Here is a 25556-nt window from a genome sequence, read left to right on the forward strand (position 1 = left end):
CGCTGGTGGTTGTGTTCGCTTCCAGCTGGGTGCACGCCCGCCACGTGGCGAAGCGCGAGCTCCCGGCCTTTCTGCCCACCTGCCAACGATTAAACCTGAGCAGAAGCAGGAAAAGAAATCATTTCTGGATGTGCCTTTGTTGTTGTGGATATCCTCCGACGGCTGGTCACTGAATCTGTATGATTTCCGGCCGCCAACTTTGATCGCGACGATGTCTACACCTTCTCCGCCGGCAGCCACGGGAGCCTCAGCCGTCATTGCTGCCAGAAGCTCCGTGTACAAGCCTTTGAATTCATGGCAGACTCGCCTCATCAAGCTTTTGCCAGGACACGAGGCCGATCCGTTAAGATGCGAACTGCACGCTGCAGCTATCATAAACGAAGCAGGGCTTGGAGTCGCCGAGGTTTACGACGCGGTTCAATACACGGCCCTATCCTATTCCTGGGGCCATCCCACATGCACGGCGCCAATCGATTGTAACGGCGTCCAGGTTCTCATTCCACCTCCGCTAGCGGACGCACTGAGGCATGTCCGTCACGTCGATAAGCACAAGTGGGTGTGGTGCGACGCTCTTTGTATCGATCAACAAAATATGGACGAGAAGGCTGCGCAGGTCAAGCAGATGCTTCTAATCTTCCGCAAGGCGGAAAAAGTGATTGCTTGGATCGGCACCGTGTCTGGCCCCGTTATACGGACCTTAGCTAAAGTGATTGGCCAACCTGTCGAGAATGTACGCCACTGGCGATACGACCCACAGGAAATAAAGGCGGATCGGGTTGAGACAGTAAAGCTGTTGTTGCAAAGGTCCTGGTTTCGTAGAACTTGGGTCCGTCAAGAAGTATATGCTGCTCGCAGACTAGATCTCCAGGTTGGTCACCATTCGATGCTTTTCGGCAACTTTGTCGACTTCGTCACGGCGTGCAGAGAGATGACGCCACAGCTGGAAAGTCTTTCGTCGAGTCGACTCGATGCTGAATTCCAGGGTCACGCCTCTTTAACTACTCTGGCATTTTGCGTGTTCGGTGATAACAAGGACTTTGATGCCTCGGATGATCGAGACAGAATATACGGTTTGATAGGAATGCTAGAACGAGCAAGGACAAGCGACGCGGCTGGTCCGGAAGGCTGGACAGACCAGCTACTACAGCGATTTCCTATCGACTACGCCGAAGAGGTGACCGCGAGCGTGGTTTACCAGCGCTTCATGTCATTCCTGATGGCTTCGGAGGATAAACTAAAGTGTCTGGAAACGTCTGGCACCCGCTACTCGAGCGCAAACATGCCCTCGTGGGCTATCGATTGGAGAAATAGTGACTTTCAGTATGGCGCGTATCAAAACCTCCATTTCTGGGTCAGCGGCGTGCCTGGTCGGCATTACAACAAGGCAGAGCTGGCAGACCCTGACTTCTGGGAGTTGCCAGTGGAGCCTTATGGAATGGAGGAGTGGACACCACCTCAATATCTGGAGACTGAGAACCAGCTCCGTCTCAAGGGGGCCCGATTGGGGAAAATCAACTCATCACAGATCAAGGATGTGCCGCCGGAAGGCTGGAGATGGTACTATGAAGAAAGAATCGCATATCGGTATCGGACTAAGTTTATTGCGGAGCGCCGGCGCTTGGATCAAATGTTGTTTCATAAGGATTTCAAGGCCATGGTTGTCTCTGATGATGGTGTTATCGCTGACTCAGACCACGTCCTGGCTGGAAAGTGTGGAGTAGTGGTTACCGGAGACGTCAAAGACGGCGACTTGGTCGTACAGCTGGTCGGCTCCAAGATGGTCCACATCTTAAGACCCACAGACAAGGAAGGGACATTCTCTCTGGTTTGCGCCGGCTGGTATTGGCGCCTTCCTACCATTGCCGAGAAGTTATATTCAGAAAGCATAGGGAGAACGCTGCCCGTGGAGAAGCCATATGCCTGCCTCTTCGACGTATCCGCCGAAGTCATCTTTTACTGTGACATCCAGAATTTCGCCAATTCTCTACCAGGGTTAATCGAAGAGTCTGAAATAGGACCGACACGCTGGGAGAGCTTTGAGATTAGGGTCGTGGAAGCTACTGGCGGCATTCACCAGGCCGATCATTATGGTCATCCTTTCTATATACACCCTTCGGACGACAGTGTTTCGGAGGAGTTTACACGGTCAGGGTTGGAAGAGTTTATTCTGATCTGATTTCGGCTCGATTCCTTGCGATGTAAGTTCCAAGGAAGAAATTTATTTGATCCGGCTCAGAAATACTTAGTTTCTGAGGTGTACTAGTACATTTCAATAATTCCATCTCCAGGACAGATCAAAGTCCCGTGGGGTCGAGAAATAGACGTGTCCTGGCGTCGCTCCGGCAGAACATATCTATAACGAAAAGACTTGGAGTATGAACAGTGTTGAGTATCGCGAGGTTACCTTTACATTCTGTGTTGCTTCTCGCCAGATATCTCAGATGTTTAGCCGCTTAAACGCCCGAGAACTATAGACACGAAGTAGGCAGCAGTCTATACTCCGTATAGCTGATCTTTCCTTACTATCGTCCTTGCCACTATCAATGTCCAGGTAATGAAAGCGTCAAGGCGACACGTCCTGGTCACGAAGGACTCGGATCAATTTCCTCCTGTAAGCGGAAGGAGCGTGAAACGTAAGGAGGGCAGAGCAAAAGCGAAAGTAATGGTCCTTTTTTTGGGTAGGCTTAGCTGAGACGGTTGAGGTGTAAACTGGCAATTAGAGGCGGGTGCCGGTTACAGGACCCCTAGACCGGATATGGGCACGATTGACCCCTTGCTCAAGCTAATTCAACACCGTCATCAGTCGCGTATGAGACAGGCTCAGGTTGAAGCGGCGAGCCTCAGGTCATGCTCAGGTCCAAAGATGGAAATGGAAAGCGCCCTTATCGAGATTCCGACGTCAAACTCCCTGGATCATGGCGGTCTCAAAACGAGGCCAACAACGGCAAATCAGACAAATCTGCCAAGTGGGATCATGAAATCACCATGACGACCCTGCAGAGCCCGTCGATTTTACTGCAGTCTATTGACAACTGGACTCCAAATCATCTCAACTTTCTATAGATGGACGACGGCTAACCTTGTGAGAGTCTTACCGGGAGAGACTTGCGAAATTCGTATAAACAATCTGAGTATTTTGCCACCGTTTCCTCTTACAGCGCTTCGTCAGGCGCTTTTCAAATTTGAACGCGTGGTAGAGTTCACCCAAACACTCGTACGTGACATGCTCTGCGGAGAAATAATTTCCCGTTTTACTCGAGAACGATGCTGAGTCCTTGCCTACGTTATCCTGACTGCGTTTCAATTCCACCAATCCCATCTCCATCCCGACAATGTTCTATAAAACTCCCTCAATATACTTAATAAATCCATAATATGTTTAACGAATAGACTGGCTCGTCGGACGGGTCAATTCCCTTTTGTCTTTTGGAATGCTTAAAATCCGTCCGCTTGCTGCCTGACGAGGAACTGCCCGCCGCGAGCCAGCCTGAGCAAAAGCGGCGCGAGGTCACGTGGGACGAGAGGGAAGCCAGCGTCGAGATTCCAAACATGCACTTCACCTCCCTACGACGAACGACCTTTGACGCACAAAGAAACACGACAAGACACGACAATAATGTTAAGCTGACACTTCAGCAGGTGAGTTGTTTACGGTCTTTCTCATATCGGTATGATACAGAAAACCCACTGCGCCTGGTGAGAACTGGCCTGATTCTGAAATCCAGGTGATTCGCCCATCATGTCGACAACCGCGACAGCCCTTGTTCCCTCTCCCTCTTCTTTGAGGTCTAGCTACAGTCCCGCGCTCCAGAGTGCTCAACATGCAGTATCGCAAGTCACCAAAGCCGTCGCAAACGCGCCCAGCAATGTCTCTGGAAGAACGTCGAGTCTCAGTTTATCTACGTCCAAACCTGTCGAGACTCCCACTCCTCCCTCCACCCCAGGAAAGTTTAGACACCCGATGACAACAGAGATTTTGAGGAGGAATGCTGCGACAGCACTTACGGACAGAAACGTCAAGGGTGCTATGACCAATGCTGCCGCGCTGCTTATAACATTCATATTCAGTGATGTATACTACCGCAGGTACGTTCAAGTAGAGGCTTCGAATTGCAACAGCTAACTTGCTAGCAGTGTTCCTCCTCTGCTCAGTTCCAGCGGTATCGCCGACCCGACTCAAATTTCCCGGACCGCCCTTCTCATCATCCGCCTCCTCTTCTGCCTCAATATCATACTTCTCCTCCGACCCATCATGCCGTACATATCCAAGAAGGACCAGATCACGGATATCCCATTGACACCCTCCCAACGATCCCTCCTGGGCCTCAATCCGTCCGCTAATCAAGGCCAGAGCCCGGCCGGCTCGGCGGCTAGCTACATCACCCCTCCGCGCTATCGACGTCTCTCTGCTTCGTTCGGCGGCAGTCCCACACAGGGCTATGGTTCTGGCTCGACTGACCGCCGCAGTATTTCGGCGAACTATTCTTCATCCCCTCTATCTACATCCCGCTACACCCTGGGCTTCTCACCCACACCCTCGCAATCTCTCCGTCGCACGGCTTCAGGCTCACCGTTTTCCCCTTCTCCGACCGCAAGTCCTCTATTCCACAAAGCTGTGAGCCAGAACCAGTCCTCGCAAGTCTTAGATGGCGAACTTGGCACCAACAATCATTCATCGTTTGGAGCGATCAATGGCGGAAATTCAGGCCTCAATCGATCCCAAAGTCTGCGTGAACGGAGACCGAGACGATCGAGCTTCGAACCAGCTTCGCCCTCCCCTACCAGAGCCCCGCAAGTTGTCCCAGGGTTAAATTACAAATGGTTGTATGACAAGGGCAGGAAACTACCCAGAAGCGATTCTTTTGGCGCCTTCTGAGCTTGCACGACGCGGTTTTGGTTATGTAGCGTTCAGTTTCACCACGTTCCACCTTGGCACAAATGGGTGTTTTGTTTACAGACCGGCTGGAAGGACCGCTTGGAGCTGGGGCGTTTACTCGTTGACAGCGAACACGTTCCACTGCAATGTGCAGATTTGACTGGACTAACCGAACATTCAGAGGCTGTTTTTCCTGACAGGATTCTAGTTTTTCCATTTACAGAGTTTGGAGTAGGCTCTCTTGAGCGACAAATGACATGAATATGGCTGAATGATTGATCCATTGCACTTTTTCGTCTTTCTCTCACCCACTCCCCCTACTCACATAGTCCTATGCCCTGCCCCGTCTCCATCCAGTCCACCTCAGTACAAATACCCTCAATTAGCCCGACAAGACAAGACAAGACAAGATTCGCAGCCGCCATGCCCAGACGCGACCGCATTCTATTGACTCGAGACGTACTTGTGGGTATCGAACACGAAATAGAATACCCAGGAACTCGCAAAAGCAAAAGTGTTTGAATCGCTCATTTTCAAGTCGTTGGAATGGTTTTGCAGAGCGCAAGAAGGAGGGAAAAGGAATAAAGCAAGGACGGCCGTGCGCTCGCGAAAGAAAAAAAAAAAAAACAAGCACAGAGTTCTAAAACATCGTGCGATCGTGAAACTGCATACAGCATAGCATGCCTTGGTTCTTTGTTCTTTCAAAACGCCCTTGTACCGCAGTCGTCGCGTCTGATCTACCGTGACAAATTCGCTCTCAAAACAAAAGAAAAAAGAACCCCGGACAATGGCATAAAGCGCAATAATAAAGATTGATTAGACTTCCCTTGTGGTGCGTCTTCCTTGCACAGCAGCAGCACCCTCGGTCCCATTATTGGTAGCACTGACGCTTCTTACTCCATTTCCTACTCGAGACACCAGACCACTCAGGTTCAACCCCTGAACACCCTGGACAATCCTGCTACCCACTGCATCCACCGCTCCTCTTGGCTGGCTTAGGCTTGGACCTTCTCTTCTCCCCTCGGTCGCAACCTGGAATAATTTCACGTTCGTGCCGTTCCAGACACCTACCGGCCCGGCCATCACTCCGCCTCCTGTCAATGTTGCCGCCGTGCTGGAGGTGGGCAAGATGGTCATTTCTGCGGTGAATATTAATGACCAAAGCACAGACATGTACCATCCTAGGGACAGTGGCGACCACTCAAAGAGGTGTACTCGGATGGGGGATGGGGAAGCAAGGATCGCAGCGATGGCAGGGTGCGTAGCCGTGGAGGGAATTTGAGAGCGGAAGTCCGTTGGACTTGTAGTCGGGGAGTTAACAGGGGATGGCTCCTCGCCTCCAGTGAGTGACGAGCGCCGCGAGAAAGTGACCGACGGTGGATTTGTTGTATCACCCTGAGTGGCGCCCGTGTTCCCAACCCGTGGTGATGCGAGAGGGTGCGTAGAAAGGACTTTGATCACAGTGAGCAGCGTGTGAAGCGGCAGATCGGGGAGCCAGCTCTCTAGCCATTCTGAAGTAGCTGTAAATGAGCCACGGCCTGTGGCATATGTCGAGCTTGCCGAAAGGCTTGTTGTACTGTTTTGTCGTGAGAATGTCGGGGCATTCGCCGGCATCTTACCCCTGGCTTTTTCTGACATGCCTGATAACTGAACGGGAACGTGATCATCAACAACAGAAGACGACCCTATCGATGGTGTGCGAGATGTCTGCATAGAGTGGGTCGATTGAGAAGGAGTTGGTGGCTCTTCATTATCCGAGTCGTCCGAATCTCCTATGGCGAACGTGCCGTCCACTGCACTGTCCGGGTGTGGTGACATGCCACCGCGAGCTTCTGGCGTAGACACGTTATCCAGCGTGGATGATCTGGAAATGCCGTTTGCATTATCGCCCAATGCACTCTCCTTGCGCCGTTGAGTAGCTCGTTCGATCTCTGCCTGACCGCCCTCTAGCGTAAACAGTCTTAAGGCCTCAATGCGTCTCCTTGACCGCCAGACAGCATATATCAGGTTTGCATTGGATGCATATTGGTGCTCTATCATAGTGGTGATAGATTCCAACAGCGCCCGGAGAAGGACATGGTTGCTCTCATTTGCAAGAAGAAAACTTGGGCTTGACATTGATACCAGTAGCTGTACCAAACGAGTGCTTGCAGCCAGGGAGAGATGCTGCACATAGGCGGCCATATTATTAATGATGGCCAACAAGGCAGGATATATGGCTTCGAGTTTACCTTTGCTCCCTGTAATCAACGTGTGGATAGATGTGATTAAGAAGTCCGCATAGGTGCCTTTGAAATTTGCCAAACGAATGGATGGTGGTAATGTATCCTGTGCTTCAAACTTTTTGTTGAGATTGTTCCCAAAGGTGGATTCGACGCTCATGGTTTGGAGCACGAAGACGCACATCCTCACAATCCCCTGCTTCGACGTGTCCGTCTTGTATTCAATGGCGTAGAAGAGCATGAGGATGACGAAATCATGTGCGCGATTGGACTCTATGATGAAAGCCCGGAATCTTTTGTTGCATTGAAGTACTTCCCAGAAGAGCATGATCATTTCTGGCGCCCACTTGACTGACTTCTGGCTTCCAGGTAAATATGAGGTTGTCGCATGCATCGGCTGGCTCAAAACTCGTGTCATGCCATCGGCGAGGAACTGGAAATCTTCCGGTCTGTGTAGCCGACCGAGATAATGGCGGTAGAAATTCTTAGGGGCTGGGCCATTTCCGCTTTCGGGAACCGGGTATAGTAGAAGGACGAGGAGGAGTTGTAAGCTATAGACGACAAGAGTCTGTTTGGAATCCTTCCGCACCACGTGGTCGTAAGGCAGACGCCATGAACCCAGATTAGATTTGATCGTGGTATTGACCAGAGAGCACAACGTCGAGAGAACAATCTGCTTGTCTGGACATGTGGCCAGGTATGTGATAGCCCTGACACCTTGAACAGGGAGAACATTGGAATGCGTGTACATGGCCTTGCTGGACAGGGTCAGGAGAAGCCTGAGGACTTCGCACCGGTTGCTCTCGAGCTCTTTGTTCGTTGGGATGGAGGATTTACAACCCACACCACTCTGCCAGATTGCGTACGTGACCTTGCTTTTTGCCTGTGGTAGCTCAGGTATCGTAAAACGAGCGTAGAAGAGGAGATCGATCAATGTGTCTATGAGTTCTTCCGCCAGTGGCTTCACATCTTCGAATTCGGGCTCGCGATTGTCTGTAGGGGTATTCTCCTCAGTCTGATTATCGTCGAACAGTATTTCACCCGATACTTGAGATCTTCTCGTCCGGCGCCGCCTCAATCCCCAGAAGAACTTCTCCTCCCATTCTGCCAAGTCGTCGGCCTCATAGACGTATGGGAGGAGACGGGTGAGGACTCGTATGCAGTTGAGGGCATCCCTTTCCGGGGCCAGATCAGGATCTGGAAACGAGGGGTGGTTCTTCAACACGATCAGGCGCGATGTAACGGCTAGAATGAGGGTTTCGAGGTTCTCGAGCGCGGAATCTCGGGTTCTGCGAATGTCGGTATGTGAAAAGAGACTGAAGACATCCTCGACGGATTCAGGTAACTCCCAGAACTGCGACTATCAGCGCGCCACCTCACAAAAGCCATCGTGCACCTCACATTTGTCCAGTACGGGTCATTGGCTGCAATGTTCCTCTCTTCAGAGAGCCTGAAGATGCCTTGTTTGAATACCAACTTCGACTCTGATGCACCCATGGTTCAAACCGCACATCGCAGATAGACTTGAGAGCGACCTGGGCACGGAACAGAAGAGTGACTCCTACGGCGCATTGAAAAGCACGGAAACGAAGGTCGAAGGATCACGTCGTGTAACTTCACCACATGTTGGAGCGAGGAGGCAGAGTTGCGGGCATCGGCAAGTCGGAGTCTAGATGACGACGAGCCAAGACATTTTGAGGTGAACCACATCGCATTCGATTGTCCATGTCACGAGGCTGACATGCCCCTGGTATCACACTGGTTTATCATTAACTGTATACTTGTATTCAAGCCTAACATCATCTCGAGATAAATCCTCTACTCCCAGTAACCCGCGACATTTGAGCACACAACTTGTGGGCAGCCTCATCTCCTATCGATTCGCACGTGCTCGGTCTAAACCATGGCCTTGTCCATGTGACTCTCACTGTGGATCGCATCCTCGGTGACATTGCTTGTCTTTCGTGCCTTCTTCCGTTCCCCGTAGTCTGCGAGTGCTGGGAAGAAATACCCTGGGTGAATAAATGTCTGAAGGATCGTGGCGACGCCAATTTGTCTTGATCTGCCGTCAGAGCCTTGTCAAAGTATGGAGGAAGGGACTATACTAACACACTGTCAAGTCCGATAAAGAGGCCTTGATTCTGCATGATTGGGTTACGCCAACCATTGGCCATCTCCGCCACCCGGTAGACGCATCGAATCAAGATGGCCACGTAGGCAATCAACTGTGCCACAACAAAGACCCTGAACCTCAAATCGTGCACTAAGGCCTGAGTGGATTCGGATAGCGGCTGAGATTTGAATCGCCTTAATGAGTAGTCCGATGTGGCCACTCCAAATATTAGAAGAGTCAGGACCTGCCATGATATACCAGTGATCATGAGTCTGTCTCCAACATCTCGAAAGCTCTCGTCGTCTCCAGCGGACCCTGCTATGCCACCACCAGCTGCTTGCAAAGTCAGGGCAAGAAAGTCGGCGATGATAAAGGCCCAAGTGTAATATTTCGGTCTGATTCTCGACCACTGCCTCCCAATCTGTAAGACCAGATGTTTCAATATCAGATAGATCGCTGCAGCGTTGAATGCAGGAGCAAAAGTAAGGCAACAAATCTGAATCTCGAAGCCGACAGAGTCGTAGGGGTTGCGGTGCATGAGACATCGACCAACGTAGCCGATGCAGCTAGATATGCAGGCAAGGGTCATGGCAGTCATGTATGACCACGTCCTATAGCGCCAGCCAAGGCCAAGATTGATAATGAAGCAAAGTCCAAAGAGGGCGCTGAAAAAGGCGTTCGATCCCAGAGTCGGATAATATCCATATATCGAGGCCTCGACGGGACATTGTTCGGATACCTCATTGCAATCGAGCGGATTGACGTGAGAGGGGTTGACCGGCATCACGAACGCCCACTAGCAAGACTCGCAACAAAGTGCTTTGAACAAGAAGGGATCTCACCCTTGCAGACAATATATTCCGTCCCTCAACTCGGTACAGGGCAGGGAGAGAAGGCGCAGTGCAAGTATGGACACTCACAGATCTTAGGTGAGTGAAGTCACTCGGCTGAGTATTTAACTTGAACCATGATGTCCACTAGGTCCAGGCACTGTTCATACCAACAAGGAGGAACGGAACGACGACAACAACCTGCGCACAGGCCAAGCAGACACTTCGCGCAACATGGTTGTTTCCGGTCTAGTGCAATATGCTTTTACGAGAGTTGTCAAATCAGGACAGCACCTCAACATCATGAATCATGGCGTGTGGTTAGCCCAAAGCGTAAAATACTCGTTTGGGATTGGGTTCTATCGCTGGAGGCTGTAAAAGCCTTGGGATCGGAGGACAATTGATGATTGTACAATGAAATGGATGGCTAAGAGCACGGGTTGTGGTAAACGAAATAGGATACGAAGGTTTTCGACGGGAAGTGGAAAGTGTCCCTTGTAATATGGCATCATGACTGAGATGCCTCGATGCTCCCAAGACAGACTAGCCTCCTTACAGAAGATTTCGCGAGGCTCAGGCAAGGCTGGGCGGTTGTCCAATCGCCGTTGACCAAGTCTTACGGCCGAAGACCTCGCGAAGATGTCACAACTAACACAGTGGCTTCAGACAGGCTCATAATGCATCCAAAGAGCATCTGTGGTGGACGGGGGTTTTTTCTCATGGACATCAAGCGTGCATTGACTATTTCGTCAGTCCAAACGTACCTACATCAACCGCCCTTCCATTTATACTCGACACAACAGGCGGATATGAGACGTACTGTACGACGTTGCGGTTACTAGTACCAATAGTTGAACTTGCGGCTGTGTTGCCTTTGGAGCGCAACTACCGAGTACGAGGTACAATGTACTCCAGATCGGATAAACGATGTTGCCGCCCCGAGACGCCAACTGCGGCTCCGGGGTTCTCTCTTTCCCCTCTCTCAGAATCACTCAAGCAAGCTACGCACTGCCTAGGTACTATTTCCAACTGCAAACTCACGCGTGGATGTGCTTACTACTCTCCAGGTGTCGCCCACGAGTCAGGATGCTGACCTGACAGGTGAGATAGCTACTATTCCACCTGATGCGGCGATCCGTCGGCAAAAATGTGGTGTATCTTACTGTAACGGACCTTAACAATCTGGGACGTTTTGCCTCGGTCCCCGGCTGCACTCGACTCACGCGGTTCGACTCTCCTCCCCACAACTTTGTCCCCATGTGCCCCCCTGCGTCCCTGCGCCAACTGTTGCTGGGAATTTGTGATCACCTCGGTCATTTATAATTATGAATCGATATATGAAGGAAAGCATGGTGTTCTGACCTACATCCACTTTCTTCTTCTCTCCTACCCTGTCCCTTCCCGCCTGTTGTATCCTACGCCGACCTGACTGGACCGTCGAACTCCCAAATACCGCCGACTGCCTCCTCGTACGACCCAAACCAACAACAACAATGGTTTTCAACACCGAACTCACACGCCGGCTCGGCATTAAAGGTATATTCTGGAAGCTGCACGTCTGGCGCATATCTTGCTAACACTGGAAAAGTTCCCGTTGTCCAGGGTGGGATGCAATGGGTCGGATATGCCGAATTAGCATCTGCTGTATCCAACGCAGGCGGTCTTGGTATTGTAAGTCGGTGGAATCCGACAACTTTTATCAATCGTGCTAATCAGACCCTTAGCTCACAGCTCTGACCCAACCTACCCCGGAGGACCTGCGTAAGGAGATCCGAAAATGCAGGACCATGACCAAGAACCCATTCGCTGTCAACATCACTCTCCTACCCACGATGAACGCTCCACCCTATGGCGAGTACGCCCAAGTCTGCATCGATGAGGGAATCAAGATTGTGGAGACAGCAGGCAATTCGCCTGGCCCGGTCATCAAGCAGCTGAAAGGCGCTGGTATCATCATTCTTCACAAGTGTACTACCATTCGACATGCTCAATCCGCTGTAAAGCTTGGCGTGGACTTCCTATCGATCGACGGCTTTGAGTGTGCTGGCCATGTGGGTGAATCGGATATTACCAACTTCATCCTGCTCTCAAGAGCGAGACAATCCCTCGGAGCTCCGTTTATTGCTTCTGGCGGCTTTGCGGATGGCCAGGGACTAGCCGCCGCCCTAGCCCTAGGTGCGGAAGGTATCAATATGGGCACGAGATTTATGTGCACTGTCGAAGCGCCGATCCACGTTAACATCAAGCAAGCAATTGTGGATGCCTCGGAACACGATACTGAGCTCGTGTTGAGAAGATGGAGGAACACTTCCAGACTATTCAAGAACAAGGTTGCCCAGGAAGCTGTCGCGATCGAGAAGAGCAGCACAACCGGCAAATTTGAAGAGGTGGCTCCATACGTGTCCGGGAAGCGTGGGCGAGAGGTCTTCATCAACGGAGACAAGGACTTCGGCGTCTGGACTGCTGGTCAAGTCATTGGGCTGATTCATGATATTCCAACGTGCCAGGTGCTTCTAACGAGAATCGAGAAGGAGGCTGTGGAGGCCATTGAAAGGAGTCGGAAGTTCTATGAACCCCAGAGCAAACTATGAGAGGCTCTCGCATAGCCGTGTTTGGCAAGTGGCGTTTTCGGAGGAAGAATTGAAGACGAAGACTTAGTTAGATCTTGGGTCTGTCTAACCACACTCCCGTGAAAGATTTCATGTCGCACCAACCCGATTGGTCTCAAAGTATGAGGTACAAAATGAAAGACGCGAGTGATTGATCATCTTGTCATCTCAGACGCTTATTGAGCCTGGTCGAGAAATGGGAAGCGATCAGCAACATTATTGTCCTGTCAAGGTGGGCGAGGACACCAACCGCAATTTTGGCCTGTGAGGCCTCGCTTGCCTCGCTTACTTCCTCGTTCCTTGGTCTATCTAGGATCGCAAGGTTTGTCGCATACGGGGTCGAATTCGATTGGCTGCATACGAGGTACTCTGTATAAGTGTACTCTGTACAAGCAACCTCATTCTGGACCCTTTCCTGTTTCCCCCTCGTGTTAAGATTTCCCTTCTCATAAGGCGTCCGATGTTATGACGGCGGATTCGAGGAGGTCCCGTTCTTCCCTGAAGAAAATCCGTTTTCAAGAAAATCAGGCGGGTTTAGAGGCGGCCTTATCTGACCAGCGGCAAGATGTCCACACGGTATGGGATGCTTGACGATGGTACTCAGGTATGATCAGGCAGGTAAGCAGCTCACTCGGGTCTTTAAAGACGTATATTCTCTCCATCTGTTCTCTTCTCAATGCATCAAAGTACGCTCCGAGACCTGGTCTGCATTGATCAATCGCCACAATGGGAAGCGTTGACCGAGCTACAAGGCCCTATTCGGTGCTGATAGTAGGTGCCGGCATCGGCGGACTGTCGGCGGCGATTGGATTGTCACGCAAGGGCCTGGAGGTCACCGTCCTCGAAGGGAAAGCAGAGTTGAACGAATTCGGTGCCAGCATCAGCATCGATTCTCACGCAGTCAGGGTCATCAAGGCCTACGGTTTAGAGGAGTACTTCAAACCCTGCGTCACGGAAAACAAATACATCGATCTCCGCGACGGCGCGGACCATGAGCGGCTGGGTGCCGTCTTCCACAATCAAGGGAACCACAGTGGTGTCCTCTGGGGGGCGCCGAAATGGAGTATCCACCGCGCGGATTACCAGCAGCTCCTCGCCAAAGGCGCCCAGGGGTATGGCACTAAGATCTTGTTCGATGCTGAAGTCATCCGTGTCGACGTGGACACGAACACAGTGTACCTTAAGGACGGCCGTGCCCTCTCGGCCGACCTCATCGTGGGAGCTGATGGCCTACGCTCTGCAGTCCGGGGCTCCATCCCTGCCATCGCCTCGGTCGAGCTGATCCCCTCGGGCGAAAAGGCGTACCGGTGCACCGTCGACAAGGACGCCATGGAGTCGAACCCGAATCTTGCGTGGCTGTTGACGCAGGGCACGAGCCAAATCTGGTTCATGCCGGGGAAATACATCCTGTCGTGGCCCCTGCCGCCGCACAGGCCGTACGACGTGGTCGTGTGCATCGGCGACGGCTGCAACGTCCCCTACGGCTACTGGGGCATCAAGGCCGATCCGGCGCAAGTCGCCGCCGAGTTTGGGGACGCCTGTCCCACCATCAAGGACCTGCTGGCCAACATCGGCCCGTGCGTACAGTGGCGCCTCGCCGAGCTCCCACCCCTGAGCACCTGCCGGAGCGACCGGGGTGGCACGGTCCTCCTCGGCGACGCCTGGCACGCGATGCTCCCGCACGCCGGCTCCGGCGGCTCCTGCGCCATCGAAGACGGCGCCGTCCTCGCCGAATGTGTCGGCTGGGCTTGGGAAACCGGCCGACCCATCGCCGACGCCACAAGGGCGTACGAAGCGCTCCGCAAACCGCGCGTCGAGCGCATTCAGGCGGCGAGTCACGACGGAGTGGGGTTTTTGAACGGCCACGACGCCGAAACCCGCAACGCGTTTCTGGCCAGACAGCTCGTGGTCGACGAGGCTGAGCTGGCGCGGCCCGAGGAGGAGAGGAGGGCGCAGTCTCGTCCGCCGGCGAACATGCATGCGCCGTTCCCGAGCCCGTCGTATCTACAGTGGTTGTATAGCTACGATGCTATCAAGGAGACGCAGGAGTATCTGGCTCGAGAAGAGGCATCCTCAGGACCGTGAGCAGATGTTTTGGTGGTTGTGGTGCCTTACTCGATACAGGATGCTCGCTCGATGGTACCGGATTGTTTAGGGGTAGCAATTTATCTGGTGACACACACACACACACGTGTAGGGGGAGAGTCAGCGTCGGCCTGGCTACCAGGTGGGGTACTTCCCAATCATTTATATATACATTATTTGCCAGATCAACGTCCTCCGGCTTTTTCATAGCATGCATTCAACTTTTGACTAGTGTCCTACCTCGAGGATCTCTGTTGTAGTGCCAAATCTAGTCTGGGATCCGGGATGAAAAGACCTGGTTTTTCAGGGGCGACTAGTCACGCATGCCCTGCACGGCAGTGTGCATCCTGACCCTGCCCTCGATCCTGTGTCCCAGCTCGTCCTTCCGCGTCTCGATGTCCCACTGATCGCCGTTGACGACGGCGAGGATCTTGAGGTTACACCGCGCGACTTCGACCAGCTTCACGAGGAGCTTGAACAGCGACTTGCGGTGGTCGACGCCCTTGACCAGGTCGCAACACCGGTCCGCCCGGTCCAGGATGATGTGCACCTGCTCCGACTCGCCGAAGAAGTCGATCGCGCGGAGCACGACCCGTTCGAATGTCGACAGTTTCATGGTCTCGTGTTGGTGATGGTGGTGATGACGATGGTGGGAGTCTTTCCCCTCTGTGGCCTGGAGTTCGCGAAGATCGTTCAACGCGGCGCGTAATTCATCGCATTGGTCTTTGTTGCGCAGCAATATGCTCCTCTTGCTGAGTAGTTGTAACAGGACGACCGAGAAGGCGTGGCAGAGCGATTCGCCCCGGGGAGAAAAGACGTAGTACCCATAGATATGGTCGTTGTCTTTGTTAGTCAGATCGGTGATCATGGTCATGGCCACGGGAGAGGCCCAGCAGTGATCCACATAACGTATGCTGCTGTCGTTGTGGCCTGATAGGATCAATAGGCACGGATGTGGGCAGTTACTCCAGTACTGGTAGTCGTTGCAGGCACGGAATGCCTCGAGCCGTTTGCCCTGCATCTGTTCAAAGTAGGGGGCATTGAGGTGGTCGTCATTGTACAAAGCTCGGCGATATTGCTCGAGTTGTTTGCGGTGGTTCTCGCTCGAGAAGCTGGAGAGGCCCAGATAGTGCTGGATCTCTGTGAGGGCATGATTGTCTTGTGCTTTCAACAGCTGATCTACTTGTTCCTCCAGCCCTGTGTTGTCGTTGTTAGCGGTCCAGCTTGAGCCTGCTGGAGTACTTACTCCGAATGGTTTCTTTCTGTTCCAGATTCAGTTGCTTGATGAGATGGATATTTTTGTCGAGTAGCTCATCGCATATGCGCCGTATCTCCTGTATTACCTTTTGTGTTTCCGCGACCTTGTCGTAAAGATGACTAGGCGAACCCAAGGCTGTGAGCCACCTGCGAAGCCCCTTGCGCTTGTAATACTGTGTTGCTTGAATGCAGAACTCGATGAATATCTCGTAGGCGGAGACGATTCGTCCTTGAAGCATTATGTCGAGCTCGTGGTTGTCGTTGTAGATGTGTTTGTACAGATTCAGTCCAGGTAGTCGATCGGTAATCTCAGCAATGGCTGATGCGAGTGACGCTTCCATCTCGTTTTTGCTCGCAGCAACCTGATACCTGTGTTAGCTCATCCTTGGAAGAGCCAAGTGGAGTAGCCTCACTGCGAAGAGAACGGAAATCGTCCCCATAGCGAACCCTCCATAAGGGGCAGCAAAGTCTTTCACAACATCCACGATGGGAGCAAAGTCTTTCATGAAGCTGCGGACCACGGATGCGGCATCCTGATACTTCCGTGTCCACAGACCGCATCCCCTTTCGTGGCTGTCTTCGAAATCCTTCCTGGCTTCGACGGTCTTGTCCCAGAATGCATAAAAGTCTGTGACCGAGGAAATATCGGCGGCATCCTTCTCGGTCTGGGAGTATATCTTGCTCGTTGCAACCAGCTTCCTGAATCTGGTTTGCTCAATCTCTGAGGCTTTTATTGCCTTCCTAGGAAGAAGACGGGGTCGTGAGTCGAAAAGTGGTCATTCACCGAAACACCCATACTCACAGATCTTTCTCAGAGAAGCGCTTGCTGCTAGTAGAGGAAATCCGAGATCGAGATGACATCGCAACAGTAGGTCTTCACAACTCCATAGGTGATGATACACGAATCCTCCAAGCCAAGCGAGAGCAGATCTGGTGGAGGGCAAAGACGCATGCTATTCCTATAGATTCGTTCTGTGGCCTGACAAAAGCCTGCCGAGCAGACGAAAGGGCCATTATGAATTGTCTCATATTTGAAGGCTGAGTCTCGGGCTGAATCAGGCGACTTTGCGGAGATGGGACGCGCTGGTCGAGTCCTGCAGACTAAGACCGACCGAGAGGTTGCTATACAATGCTGAGCATTTGTCTAGAGGAGCATGATGGTGACTGGTTGGTGACTTGGACCTTCGGTTAAGCAACTTTCTCGCGAAATTGAACTCGGCTCAGCCCCCATCACCTCCATCGCCTCCATCAGGCTACCCAACCGCTCCGCTCGACAAGTACCATCGCTGGTGTCGCTAGTCAGAGATCATGTAATAGCTCAAACGATACCCCTACCATTGAATCCAATCAATGACCGAAGCATGCGAATTTTGCACTGCCCAGGCGCCCTTCCTCCTGCAGCACACCCATTCGGAAAGTCCTGACAAGCTCGAGCGGCTGAAAGAGCCAGCGTTTCGGCCCTTGGAGATCGTCCCGAGACGAGGCCGTCCGAAGGTCAATGTCTGTCCTAGACAAGGATGTAGAAAGAGGTGTGGATGTTCTCCGAGGCCGGTGCTTTGGTGGTAGGGCATTATTAAATATGCAGCACACAATCCCGGGTTTGGATGGACCGGCCATATGTTAACCTTCTAAGGCACAAATCCGTTGAATCTCAAGAGGGATGGCTGGGCCGACAACTTTGGAAGAAAAATTAACGGCCCTAGAGGCGAAATTCATCTCCCTAGAGAAGCGCTATTGCGAATTACAGGAGGAGACCGCTTTGTTACGCAAGTCATCAGCTGGCAAGACAGGTGCCAATGAGAATAACGAGGCATCTTCAAAGGTACCTCATTGCTCACGAAACATGGTATTCCTGGTGATACTCACTTGGACAGACAACATTGGTGAATGGTGCCACCGACAAAGATGCAACCTCGAAGGATGCGGCGAGCAATACCGACACAAAACCATCGCCAGAGGAGACAGCGACAATCCCCAAGTCGCGTGCGAGAATTGTCATCAACAGGACGGATCTGTCGACCCATGAGCGCAAAGACTTCCCTGCAGAAGATCAGTCCACCACCCCCGACGAGTCTACCGACAACTCCCATGCATTCACCTTACGAAAAATTGTAGGAGACAGTGAAGATGATGAAGGAGAGATTGACATTGTCGATCCAAACCTGTGGGAACTATTGAAAGGACTTCTTAGCCACTATCCATATCATACATTCCGTGGTTCACCGAGCACGATCAATTCACCATACGAAGCCTTGATCCTCAACTGGGACAAGTTAGAGCAGGCTTCTAAAGAAGAGGGTGGAACCGATGCAGAGAAGCAAGCCCGATCGGATTTGAAACTTCTGCTTGACACAATCACCAGCTCATCTGGTGACGCGAAGTTGGACAAGTATTTCAAAACTCGGGATTCCCACAGGCAGCAAAACTGCGTCACCTTCGACAATCTTTGGACCGTCTTCTCTCCGGGTTCCCTTGTCTATGGCAGACCATTCCAAGGCCAAGATCAAGTCTTTATAGTCGAAGACAACTTTGGGGCATGGCCCTACTTCAGCGACTCTGCACGACGTGATCAGGCTATCTGGACCCTGCTGGCCTGGACCTACGACTGGAACGGGAACATGTTCAAAAGGAGCCTATTGAGGCTGGATTTTGAATATTTTGATGGCACCAAGCCAATAACCTCCTTGCCTTATTACCCTTTTGACCTCCACGAACAACAGGATACGGTGAGGCAGAATCTGATCAAACAGGGGGTCCAGTTCCGCAGCTTCTGCACTGCCACCCAAGGGTCCCGCTTGTTCGACTACAGAGGAGATGCCCTCCTTATCAAGAAAGGCTTCTCCGGAGTGCAGGCAGATGATGATACGGTAGGTACTTTCCCTGATGCGCAATGTTTAGGTTGCTCATGCCTTACTCAGGATGATGAACCCCGACCATATTTTGATGAAGAACTCGAGTATTTAAGGCGAAGGCGAATTTCGCGGTTACAAAATCGCTCTCCACATCCTAAATCTGCACATGTGAGTCTCATTCTGCAGTCATCTGAGTATTTCTCATTCTCCATTTCAGGTGAGCAGTCGAGTCATGGTGGACTTCGAATCATATTTCGTCTTCGGTCCATCGGTCGCTCGTGTGGGGTCCCTCTGGCCAGACAATACTAATCCTCAGTGTAATTGCAACGACTGCCGAGAGAACGACCTGTTGAATGAGGCCTTCAGAACTAAGTACGATGAGGAAGCATATCAAAGGGGTAAGTGGGTGGACGAGCAGTATATGCTTTGCCCCCCTCGCGTGCTCGGATACGTTTTAGGAGACAAGCAATGGGCTCAGCTGCAGGTGTCCCTTCTCGCGAAGATCCCGGACAAGGACCCTGACGATGCCTGGTCTACAAGACTCAAGCTCGCCGACGACGGGAAAACCAAACAGATGATTCTCGACCTGGTGGACGGCCACGGCAGAAGCGACTCATCAGATTACAACCGCCTCGAAGTAGACGACATCATCGCCAGAAAGGGGAAAGGTTTGGTAATTCTCCTTTATGGTAAGCCAGGCCGAGCGTATCCGTGCGCATGACAGATACTGACATTTCATAGGACCGCCAGGGGTAGGTAAGACTTCCACCGCCGAGACTGTGGCACTTGCTGCAAGGAAGCCTCTGTTCGCCATCAGCGTTGCAGATGTGGGTACAAAAGCAAAGAATGTCGAGGCAAATCTGAAGAAGATTTTCGACTTGGCTACCTCGTGGCAATCTATTCTTCTCATGTAAGCCTCTACATTCAACTCAGCATATATCAAGAGATTGACCTGATCTGTCCAGCGATGAGGCCGACGTGTTCTTGGAGAGTAGAGGACAGGGAGTCGCGGCTAATACTGAAAGGAATGCGCTGGTCTCAGGTAAGCATATAAAGGCTAGAAGGAAATTGACTCGACTGACTGCTGTAGTTTTCCTTCGAGTGCTCGAGTACTATCAGGGTAAGTACCCTAGCCAGGAAGGAGACAAAACTAACCGAATCTGCAGGAATTCTAATGCTTACAACAAACCAAATTGCCAAATTCGACGTCGCCGTCCAGTCCCGCATCCACGTCGCGTTCAAGTACGTAAGCCTAAATGAAAATCAGACAATGGGGATCTTTGGGGGGTTCTTGCAACCATTGGCCGATAAGGGTCTCGTCAAAAATTGGGATGACATTAAGGAGTGGTTGCTCGAGGATGTGGTCAAGATGGGCTTCGACGGTCGCCAGATACGAAATATTGTGACCAGCGCGCTAGGTCTGGCTCGGGCTCAAGGCAAGAGTAGACTGGAAAAGAGTCATATCAAGCTGGTTCTCAACAATGTCAAGGACTTCAAGGACGAGTTCATCAAGCAGTTTGAGAAATACAAGACAGAGCAGGCGGGAGGAAGGGAATGAGCCAACTGTGCAGTGTTGGAAGCAAAGGGAAAAGCCCGGGTGGGGTGATGAACGGGGCAGGTTGAATATACGAATATGATCCTTAGATCTAATGAATTGCGATGAGGATGCCCACTCGAGGTGGCATATTCTCTATATGTGAGGAGAGTTAGAATGACGAAGTCCGACGACGTGATTGAAGACGCCAAGGCTGGACGAGGCTGGACAAGGCCGCCAATCGCGCTAAAGCAGCAAGAGAAACCGGGCCAAGAATCTTATGGCGGTTTCGGAGGAACTTCAACTCCAATGTCGACGTTGTGAATCTTCTAGACATCCATCAAAGACATCTCGACTCAGTCCCATTTTTGAACTCGGTCCATCATGTCGGAAACTGGCCTAGCAGAGCGAATTGATAGCACCATCGCCGAGTTCTTTTCATCATGGAACATCTGGACGACCGTCCTTGCGCTCGGTCTCGCAGTATTCCTCATCTACCCGATTCTCACGGGTCGTGATCCAGATACTCACCCCTACTTGCTAGCAAGGCAGGCACAGGTCGCACCCATTCGCCAATCAGGTGAGTCGGCCGTCTACCGCGCCATCGACATTCCCCATGGATATCCTCTCCGTGCTGGGCTGGGCGTCAAAGATCCAGGGACCCCAAAGTGGAGTTCCGGCCGACCTGGAGATCTGCGGGACATCTGGAGGGCGGCAGTCCGTGGCGCGGTCAATGAAGAGGGCAATCCAACGGGCCAGAGAGGCAAAGTTGTGACGCTCCTTGGCCTGGAAAAGGTCATCGACCATAATCTCGAGGATCTGACGCTGGGAATCAATGTCATCGGTCAATACGTGAAGCGGAACAACGGCCAGTCTGTGGCAGTCTGCCTCTCCAACTCGGTCGAATTACTATCTTCTATTTTTGGTATGTTGGATAATTCCTGCAAGTCCTTTAGGTTCTTTGTCGAGTTTCTTACCGTCCACCAACAGCTGGTTCTTTCTATGGCTTCTCGACAATCCTTCTCCCATATGGACTTCCGCCTGACAAACTCAACTCGCTTCTCTCCAAGGTGTCAGCCGACCACTTGATCGCTGAAGCCGGGACATTGGACCTTGAATCCCTGTCTGCCGCCGCCAAAAGCATCAAGAACATCATCTGGGTTACCCGAGCAGTCAACAAGCACATGGAATGGACAGAAGGTTCCCCCGAAGGCTTTGCGGTCAGCTCGTGGCAGGAACTTGTGCAGAAGAACCAGCGACCCTCCAACTCGGAGGTTTTGCCGCTGGACAAAGATTCTCAGGTGCCGCCTGTGTCAGTCTTCTGTCCGACAGCCAGTGGGGGGTTTGACTTGATCAAGTATACCTCCGAGGTGAGCTCCCCTCATGTGTCTTATCGTGGCCTTCTGCACTCTTGAACCACGCCTCATCTGCCAGCTGAACCTCTAGGTACTAATCAAGACGTCCTTTAGAACCTCATCTCTGGCACCGCTGGCCTTCTCGCCACACTGCCACGCGCTCAAAAGCTCGGTCCCAGCGACTCGTTGCTCCCTACCACACCTCTAACTGACAGCTACACCCTTTGCTGGGTCTTTGCCGCCCTTTACTCGAATGCGACATTGTCTCTCAACTCCGTTTCTGGGGATAAAATCGACCTCACTCATGCCACCTCGCAGACTTCTCCGACAGTTGTGCTCGCCTCCCCACCGACCGTGCAAGCATACTTGTCTCACCCGAGCACAACCCTTCCGGGCGGATTGTCGAAGTTCATGAGTACACGCACTTTGCAGCAGGGGAATCTACCCACAAAGCAGACTTCTACCTCCGATTCCCTCTCGCATCTCCGCGTTCTTCTGATCCCGCAATCAATCACCGCAGCGGCATCAACTCGTTTGTCGTCGTCGGCACTGCACAGTATTCGCACGCACTTGAAATGTCGAATCGGGTACGCCCTCACGAGTCCATTCGTCGCAGGAGCGATTGCACAGACCAACATCTTCGACTATCGCGACAAGGGCGATAAAGTGTGTTGCGTCGGCGCTCCGCTGAGTAGCGTGGAGGTCAATTTAACTGGAGAAGAGCCAGTTATGGGATCGCGAACTCCGCGTGGAGCAACCGTATGTCCGAGAGGGGCCTATTTCCCTTGTTTACTGCACACTGCGTTCCCTATGCTAAACCCCTTCCTTGTCTGCAATATATTATGTTCTCTCTTTTCATATCATCTCTGAAGCTTCCTTTACTGACCACTTGACTTATAACAATACAGGTAACGATCAAAGGACCTGCGGTGGTCGGTGGGAAGGTAACACTCGAGAACACCCATGTGCAAGTCGACGAGGATTATACACTGCTTCTGCTCTGAGCCAGGCCAGACCCGCTACCATTCCTCTGTCACGCCCAGGAACGACATCTATCAACCAGGAGTCCTCCCACGTCAAGGAAACCCATTCAACAAATACGTTGGGTTACATGGATTCAACCACTATCGCTACATGGTGTCAAGATCGTCAAGGAGGGGGGTGCATTCGCTGGGCTGAAGTGAGCTGAGTTGTGCGGAGCTGTAAACGGACCTGATCCGACCTTGGAGAGATACTATCGTTCAGCAGATACGAAATTACACATGTCGAAAAGTAAAAACGGCCAGATAATGATTGCTAGTGCGAAATGAAATGAGATGAAATGAAATGGATACGATCACGATCGGACAACAGAAGAACAGAGAAGTTGCACGTGCCCTGTGAAACTTGAATCGCTTTTACATTCAGTCCGCCCACTTTCACAGCAAGGTCATGCTCAGGCTCAAGCTCAAGGTCGACTTTTCAAAGCTCACGGATCTATTTTCTCATCATCTATCTAGCCACTGTCGCTCATCTGCTCCAGCTCCGGGTCCAGATCATATCCCGATCCAGAATCCTGTGTCTCTCGTTCTCCGTTTTTTCGTTTCGAGTTTGGATTCGGATTCGCGCTCCCCCAGCTCCAAGGCGGCTTCCATCCTCTGAGCAGATATCTGGTACCTCGCTGCTTTTGGCCCTTTTGACCTTGCTAGAGCTTTCGAGCTGTCGAAAAGAAGGGGAAAGGGGAAGGGGGGGGAAAAAGAAAAAGGAAATGTGCTCGATTCGTTTCTCTGTTTCTCTCCGGGACTTTTTCTTTGTGAGATTTGAAGCCTTTTTTCTCTCATTTTTTTTGGCGGGTTTGTTTGTTTTGGGCGGAAATGTGCCGCTTGCAATCTACTCGTGACTCCGTGTGTGGTGTGTATCGTCGAGAAAAGCGCCACGAGAATGGTGTTTGGGAGGATAAGATGGCCTTTCGCTCCAGATGAGCCTCATTGAGACGAACGTCGAGATGTGCTTGATCCACGAAAACAATGGACCACATAACCAGCGAGGTCGACGTCAAATTCCTAGTTCGTCCAACGCCCGACGAACGTGGTGCTGAATGGGACTGCTTTCGGCTTGGCTGAAAGAGATTGGTAGCGAATATCCCCAAGGCCAAAGCCATCCATGCACACGGTGATATCAAGGAGTTCTCTGAGGGCAGCTCCTGCCTCTGCCACGGTGCACCCGACTCCGTCAGCGACAGCCGCAGCCTCGAACCACAAACCATGCACTTGCTGGTTGACCCAGTGGTTGATGCAACGCGCGAGAGCGGAGGTTTTCTGCAAACGGGTCGCATGGTCGGCGGTCACTGCGTCAGAGCTGGAAGTAGCTGGAGGCGGCTCAGGCAAAAACGCCGGCGTGGTGAGGTGACGCGAGGTCGCATGCTCCCAGAAGCATTGGTGAGGCGGGTCAGGATTTGCTGGGGGAGGTTGCGTGGGTGAAGGAGGGTGCATATCCCATGTGCTGGTCGTATTGGGTCGATCTGTTTGTGGAAGAGGGTCTGCTGCAGAGACGATGGGCCAACGGTCAAATAACTTGACACCCGTGTCCGTATTGTCATTGTTTCCCTGGTTGACAGCCTGATGATCATTTTGGTCGTTACAGACCCAACCACCATTGTGCGCAGCATCTCTCCAGCCATTGTCATTGTTGTTGTCCGAGTTGCTCTCAACATCATCTTGAGCGTCGAGTTGGGCTTGCAAGGAATGCGCTGTTTTCGTGCTTGAATCCCACAGGTCGTGAAGCACCATAGACACATCTTCCATGGCGGTGTCGACACCAGACAGTGTCTTTACGACCGAGGTGACGAGAGAGTGGGACGAACCATGACCGTGTCGTCTCAAGAGCTCCGTTCTCAAGCAACCTCGGAAGTGATCTCTGAATGCTGGGACTTCGACAAAGAAGCCGTAGATTTTGGAAACCCACTCCAGAGTACCGTGATTGAAGAGCTCGTCTCCGCGGACCTGCAAGATTGCGGCAATCAGAGGCATATTCCCATAATCCTCTGCAAATTCACAAAGGCTCTCGAGATCGTCCGCCATGAGATATTGATAAAGGGCATCATTGTTTCCACTGTATTCGAACTCAAGTGCTGCGACGAATGGCTCATTGTAAATGTCTGGTAGATCGAAGACACCGTCGCGTTCTGGGAGATCTTGGTATGGGAACAGGGCTTTGAAAATATCCTCGTGCACAAAGTACTCGGTGTTGTTGACCATGACACGGATAGGACGGAGAGTGAATCGATTGGAGACCCGACTACCAGAGTATCAATTAGTCTATTGATTTCCCAGTTACCTTTCCCGTCATCTTGTGACTTACCTTGAGTCAGTAACTGAGGCTCGTTCATCGCGGTCCTCAAATGCGACCCCATCAGCTGCTTCAATCTTCACAGGAGTCTCGGCTGCTTCGGAAGACGGGTCGATAGGAACCACTATGTAAATCAGCATCGAAATATCAGAGCAACTTGAAGCTGCTGGGGGATCAAACTCACTTGGAGGATCTGAACCACTGGAGTTGCCAACACCATGGGAAGATTCATCAGACTCGTTACGGGCAAAGGCAACATTCAAGTCCCGTCTGAGTGTCTCGTCGGTTTTGATGAGGTCAAGGACTTGTCTGAGAATATTGGAGGTTGTTTGGTTCATAGTCTGGTCCGCGTTCACCTCCAAACTCCCAAGGCGCTCAAGGAGTTTGTCATGAGATGTCGTAGACGTAGCGTCAGATGTGGGAGTAAGAAGAGTCGACATGGCTGTTGTGGCAGGACGTTTCATGCTGTAGTGCCGTTGTAGACCGAATGGCAAGG

At 51.9% G+C, this 25556-nt stretch overlaps 10 protein-coding genes across 10 annotated transcripts; 6 read left to right on the forward strand and 4 right to left on the reverse strand.

Annotated features, from left to right (window-relative positions):
* Positions 1-211: 211 nt before the first annotated feature.
* AYO21_03846 (hypothetical protein) lies at positions 212-2176 on the forward strand (the record flags this gene model as incomplete). Its single annotated transcript, XM_022653819.1, has 1 exon — positions 212-2176. The coding sequence occupies one exon, from the start codon at positions 212-214 to the stop codon at positions 2174-2176; it is 1965 nt and encodes a 654-aa protein (XP_022513795.1).
* Positions 2177-3739: 1563 nt separating this feature from the next.
* AYO21_03847 (hypothetical protein) lies at positions 3740-4876 on the forward strand (the record flags this gene model as incomplete). The annotated part of the gene is made up of 2 exons (XM_022653820.1): positions 3740-4086; positions 4135-4876. The coding sequence occupies 2 exons, from the start codon at positions 3740-3742 to the stop codon at positions 4874-4876; spliced, it is 1089 nt and encodes a 362-aa protein (XP_022513796.1).
* Positions 4877-5692: 816 nt separating this feature from the next.
* Positions 5693-8595, reverse strand: AYO21_03848 (hypothetical protein; the record flags this gene model as incomplete). The annotated part of the gene is made up of 2 exons (XM_022653821.1): positions 5693-8452; positions 8500-8595. 2 exons carry the CDS (start codon positions 8593-8595, stop codon positions 5693-5695), a joined length of 2856 nt encoding a protein of 951 aa, XP_022513797.1.
* A 399-nt stretch (positions 8596-8994) lies between these two features.
* Positions 8995-9995, reverse strand: AYO21_03849 (hypothetical protein; the record flags this gene model as incomplete). The annotated part of the gene is made up of 2 exons (XM_022653822.1): positions 8995-9154; positions 9208-9995. The coding sequence occupies 2 exons, from the start codon at positions 9993-9995 to the stop codon at positions 8995-8997; spliced, it is 948 nt and encodes a 315-aa protein (XP_022513798.1).
* Positions 9996-11534: 1539 nt separating this feature from the next.
* On the forward strand, positions 11535-12632 carry AYO21_03850 (hypothetical protein; the record flags this gene model as incomplete). The annotated part of the gene is made up of 3 exons (XM_022653823.1): positions 11535-11577; positions 11630-11712; positions 11766-12632. The coding sequence occupies 3 exons, from the start codon at positions 11535-11537 to the stop codon at positions 12630-12632; spliced, it is 993 nt and encodes a 330-aa protein (XP_022513799.1).
* A 744-nt stretch (positions 12633-13376) lies between these two features.
* AYO21_03851 (hypothetical protein) lies at positions 13377-14735 on the forward strand (the record flags this gene model as incomplete). The annotated part of the gene is made up of 1 exon (XM_022653824.1): positions 13377-14735. The coding sequence occupies one exon, from the start codon at positions 13377-13379 to the stop codon at positions 14733-14735; it is 1359 nt and encodes a 452-aa protein (XP_022513800.1).
* Positions 14736-15048: 313 nt separating this feature from the next.
* AYO21_03852 (hypothetical protein) lies at positions 15049-16853 on the reverse strand (the record flags this gene model as incomplete). The annotated part of the gene is made up of 4 exons (XM_022653825.1): positions 15049-15932; positions 15982-16354; positions 16406-16733; positions 16795-16853. 4 exons carry the CDS (start codon positions 16851-16853, stop codon positions 15049-15051), a joined length of 1644 nt encoding a protein of 547 aa, XP_022513801.1.
* A 799-nt stretch (positions 16854-17652) lies between these two features.
* Positions 17653-20402, forward strand: AYO21_03853 (hypothetical protein; the record flags this gene model as incomplete). The annotated part of the gene is made up of 9 exons (XM_022653826.1): positions 17653-17814; positions 17867-18859; positions 18911-19012; positions 19062-19242; positions 19303-19533; positions 19586-19754; positions 19810-19886; positions 19935-19964; positions 20011-20402. The coding sequence occupies 9 exons, from the start codon at positions 17653-17655 to the stop codon at positions 20400-20402; spliced, it is 2337 nt and encodes a 778-aa protein (XP_022513802.1).
* Positions 20403-20762: 360 nt separating this feature from the next.
* AYO21_03854 (hypothetical protein) lies at positions 20763-22737 on the forward strand (the record flags this gene model as incomplete). Its single annotated transcript, XM_022653827.1, has 4 exons — positions 20763-21303; positions 21369-21748; positions 21848-22492; positions 22642-22737. 4 exons carry the CDS (start codon positions 20763-20765, stop codon positions 22735-22737), a joined length of 1662 nt encoding a protein of 553 aa, XP_022513803.1.
* A 1038-nt stretch (positions 22738-23775) lies between these two features.
* AYO21_03855 (hypothetical protein) lies at positions 23776-25500 on the reverse strand (the record flags this gene model as incomplete). Its single annotated transcript, XM_022653828.1, has 3 exons — positions 23776-25009; positions 25073-25184; positions 25245-25500. The coding sequence occupies 3 exons, from the start codon at positions 25498-25500 to the stop codon at positions 23776-23778; spliced, it is 1602 nt and encodes a 533-aa protein (XP_022513804.1).
* Positions 25501-25556: the final 56 nt, after the last annotated feature.

This window comes from Fonsecaea monophora (genome assembly GCF_001642475.1).
Source record: "Fonsecaea monophora strain CBS 269.37 chromosome Unknown Scaff20, whole genome shotgun sequence".
Classification (NCBI taxonomy): domain Eukaryota; kingdom Fungi; phylum Ascomycota; class Eurotiomycetes; order Chaetothyriales; family Herpotrichiellaceae; genus Fonsecaea; species Fonsecaea monophora.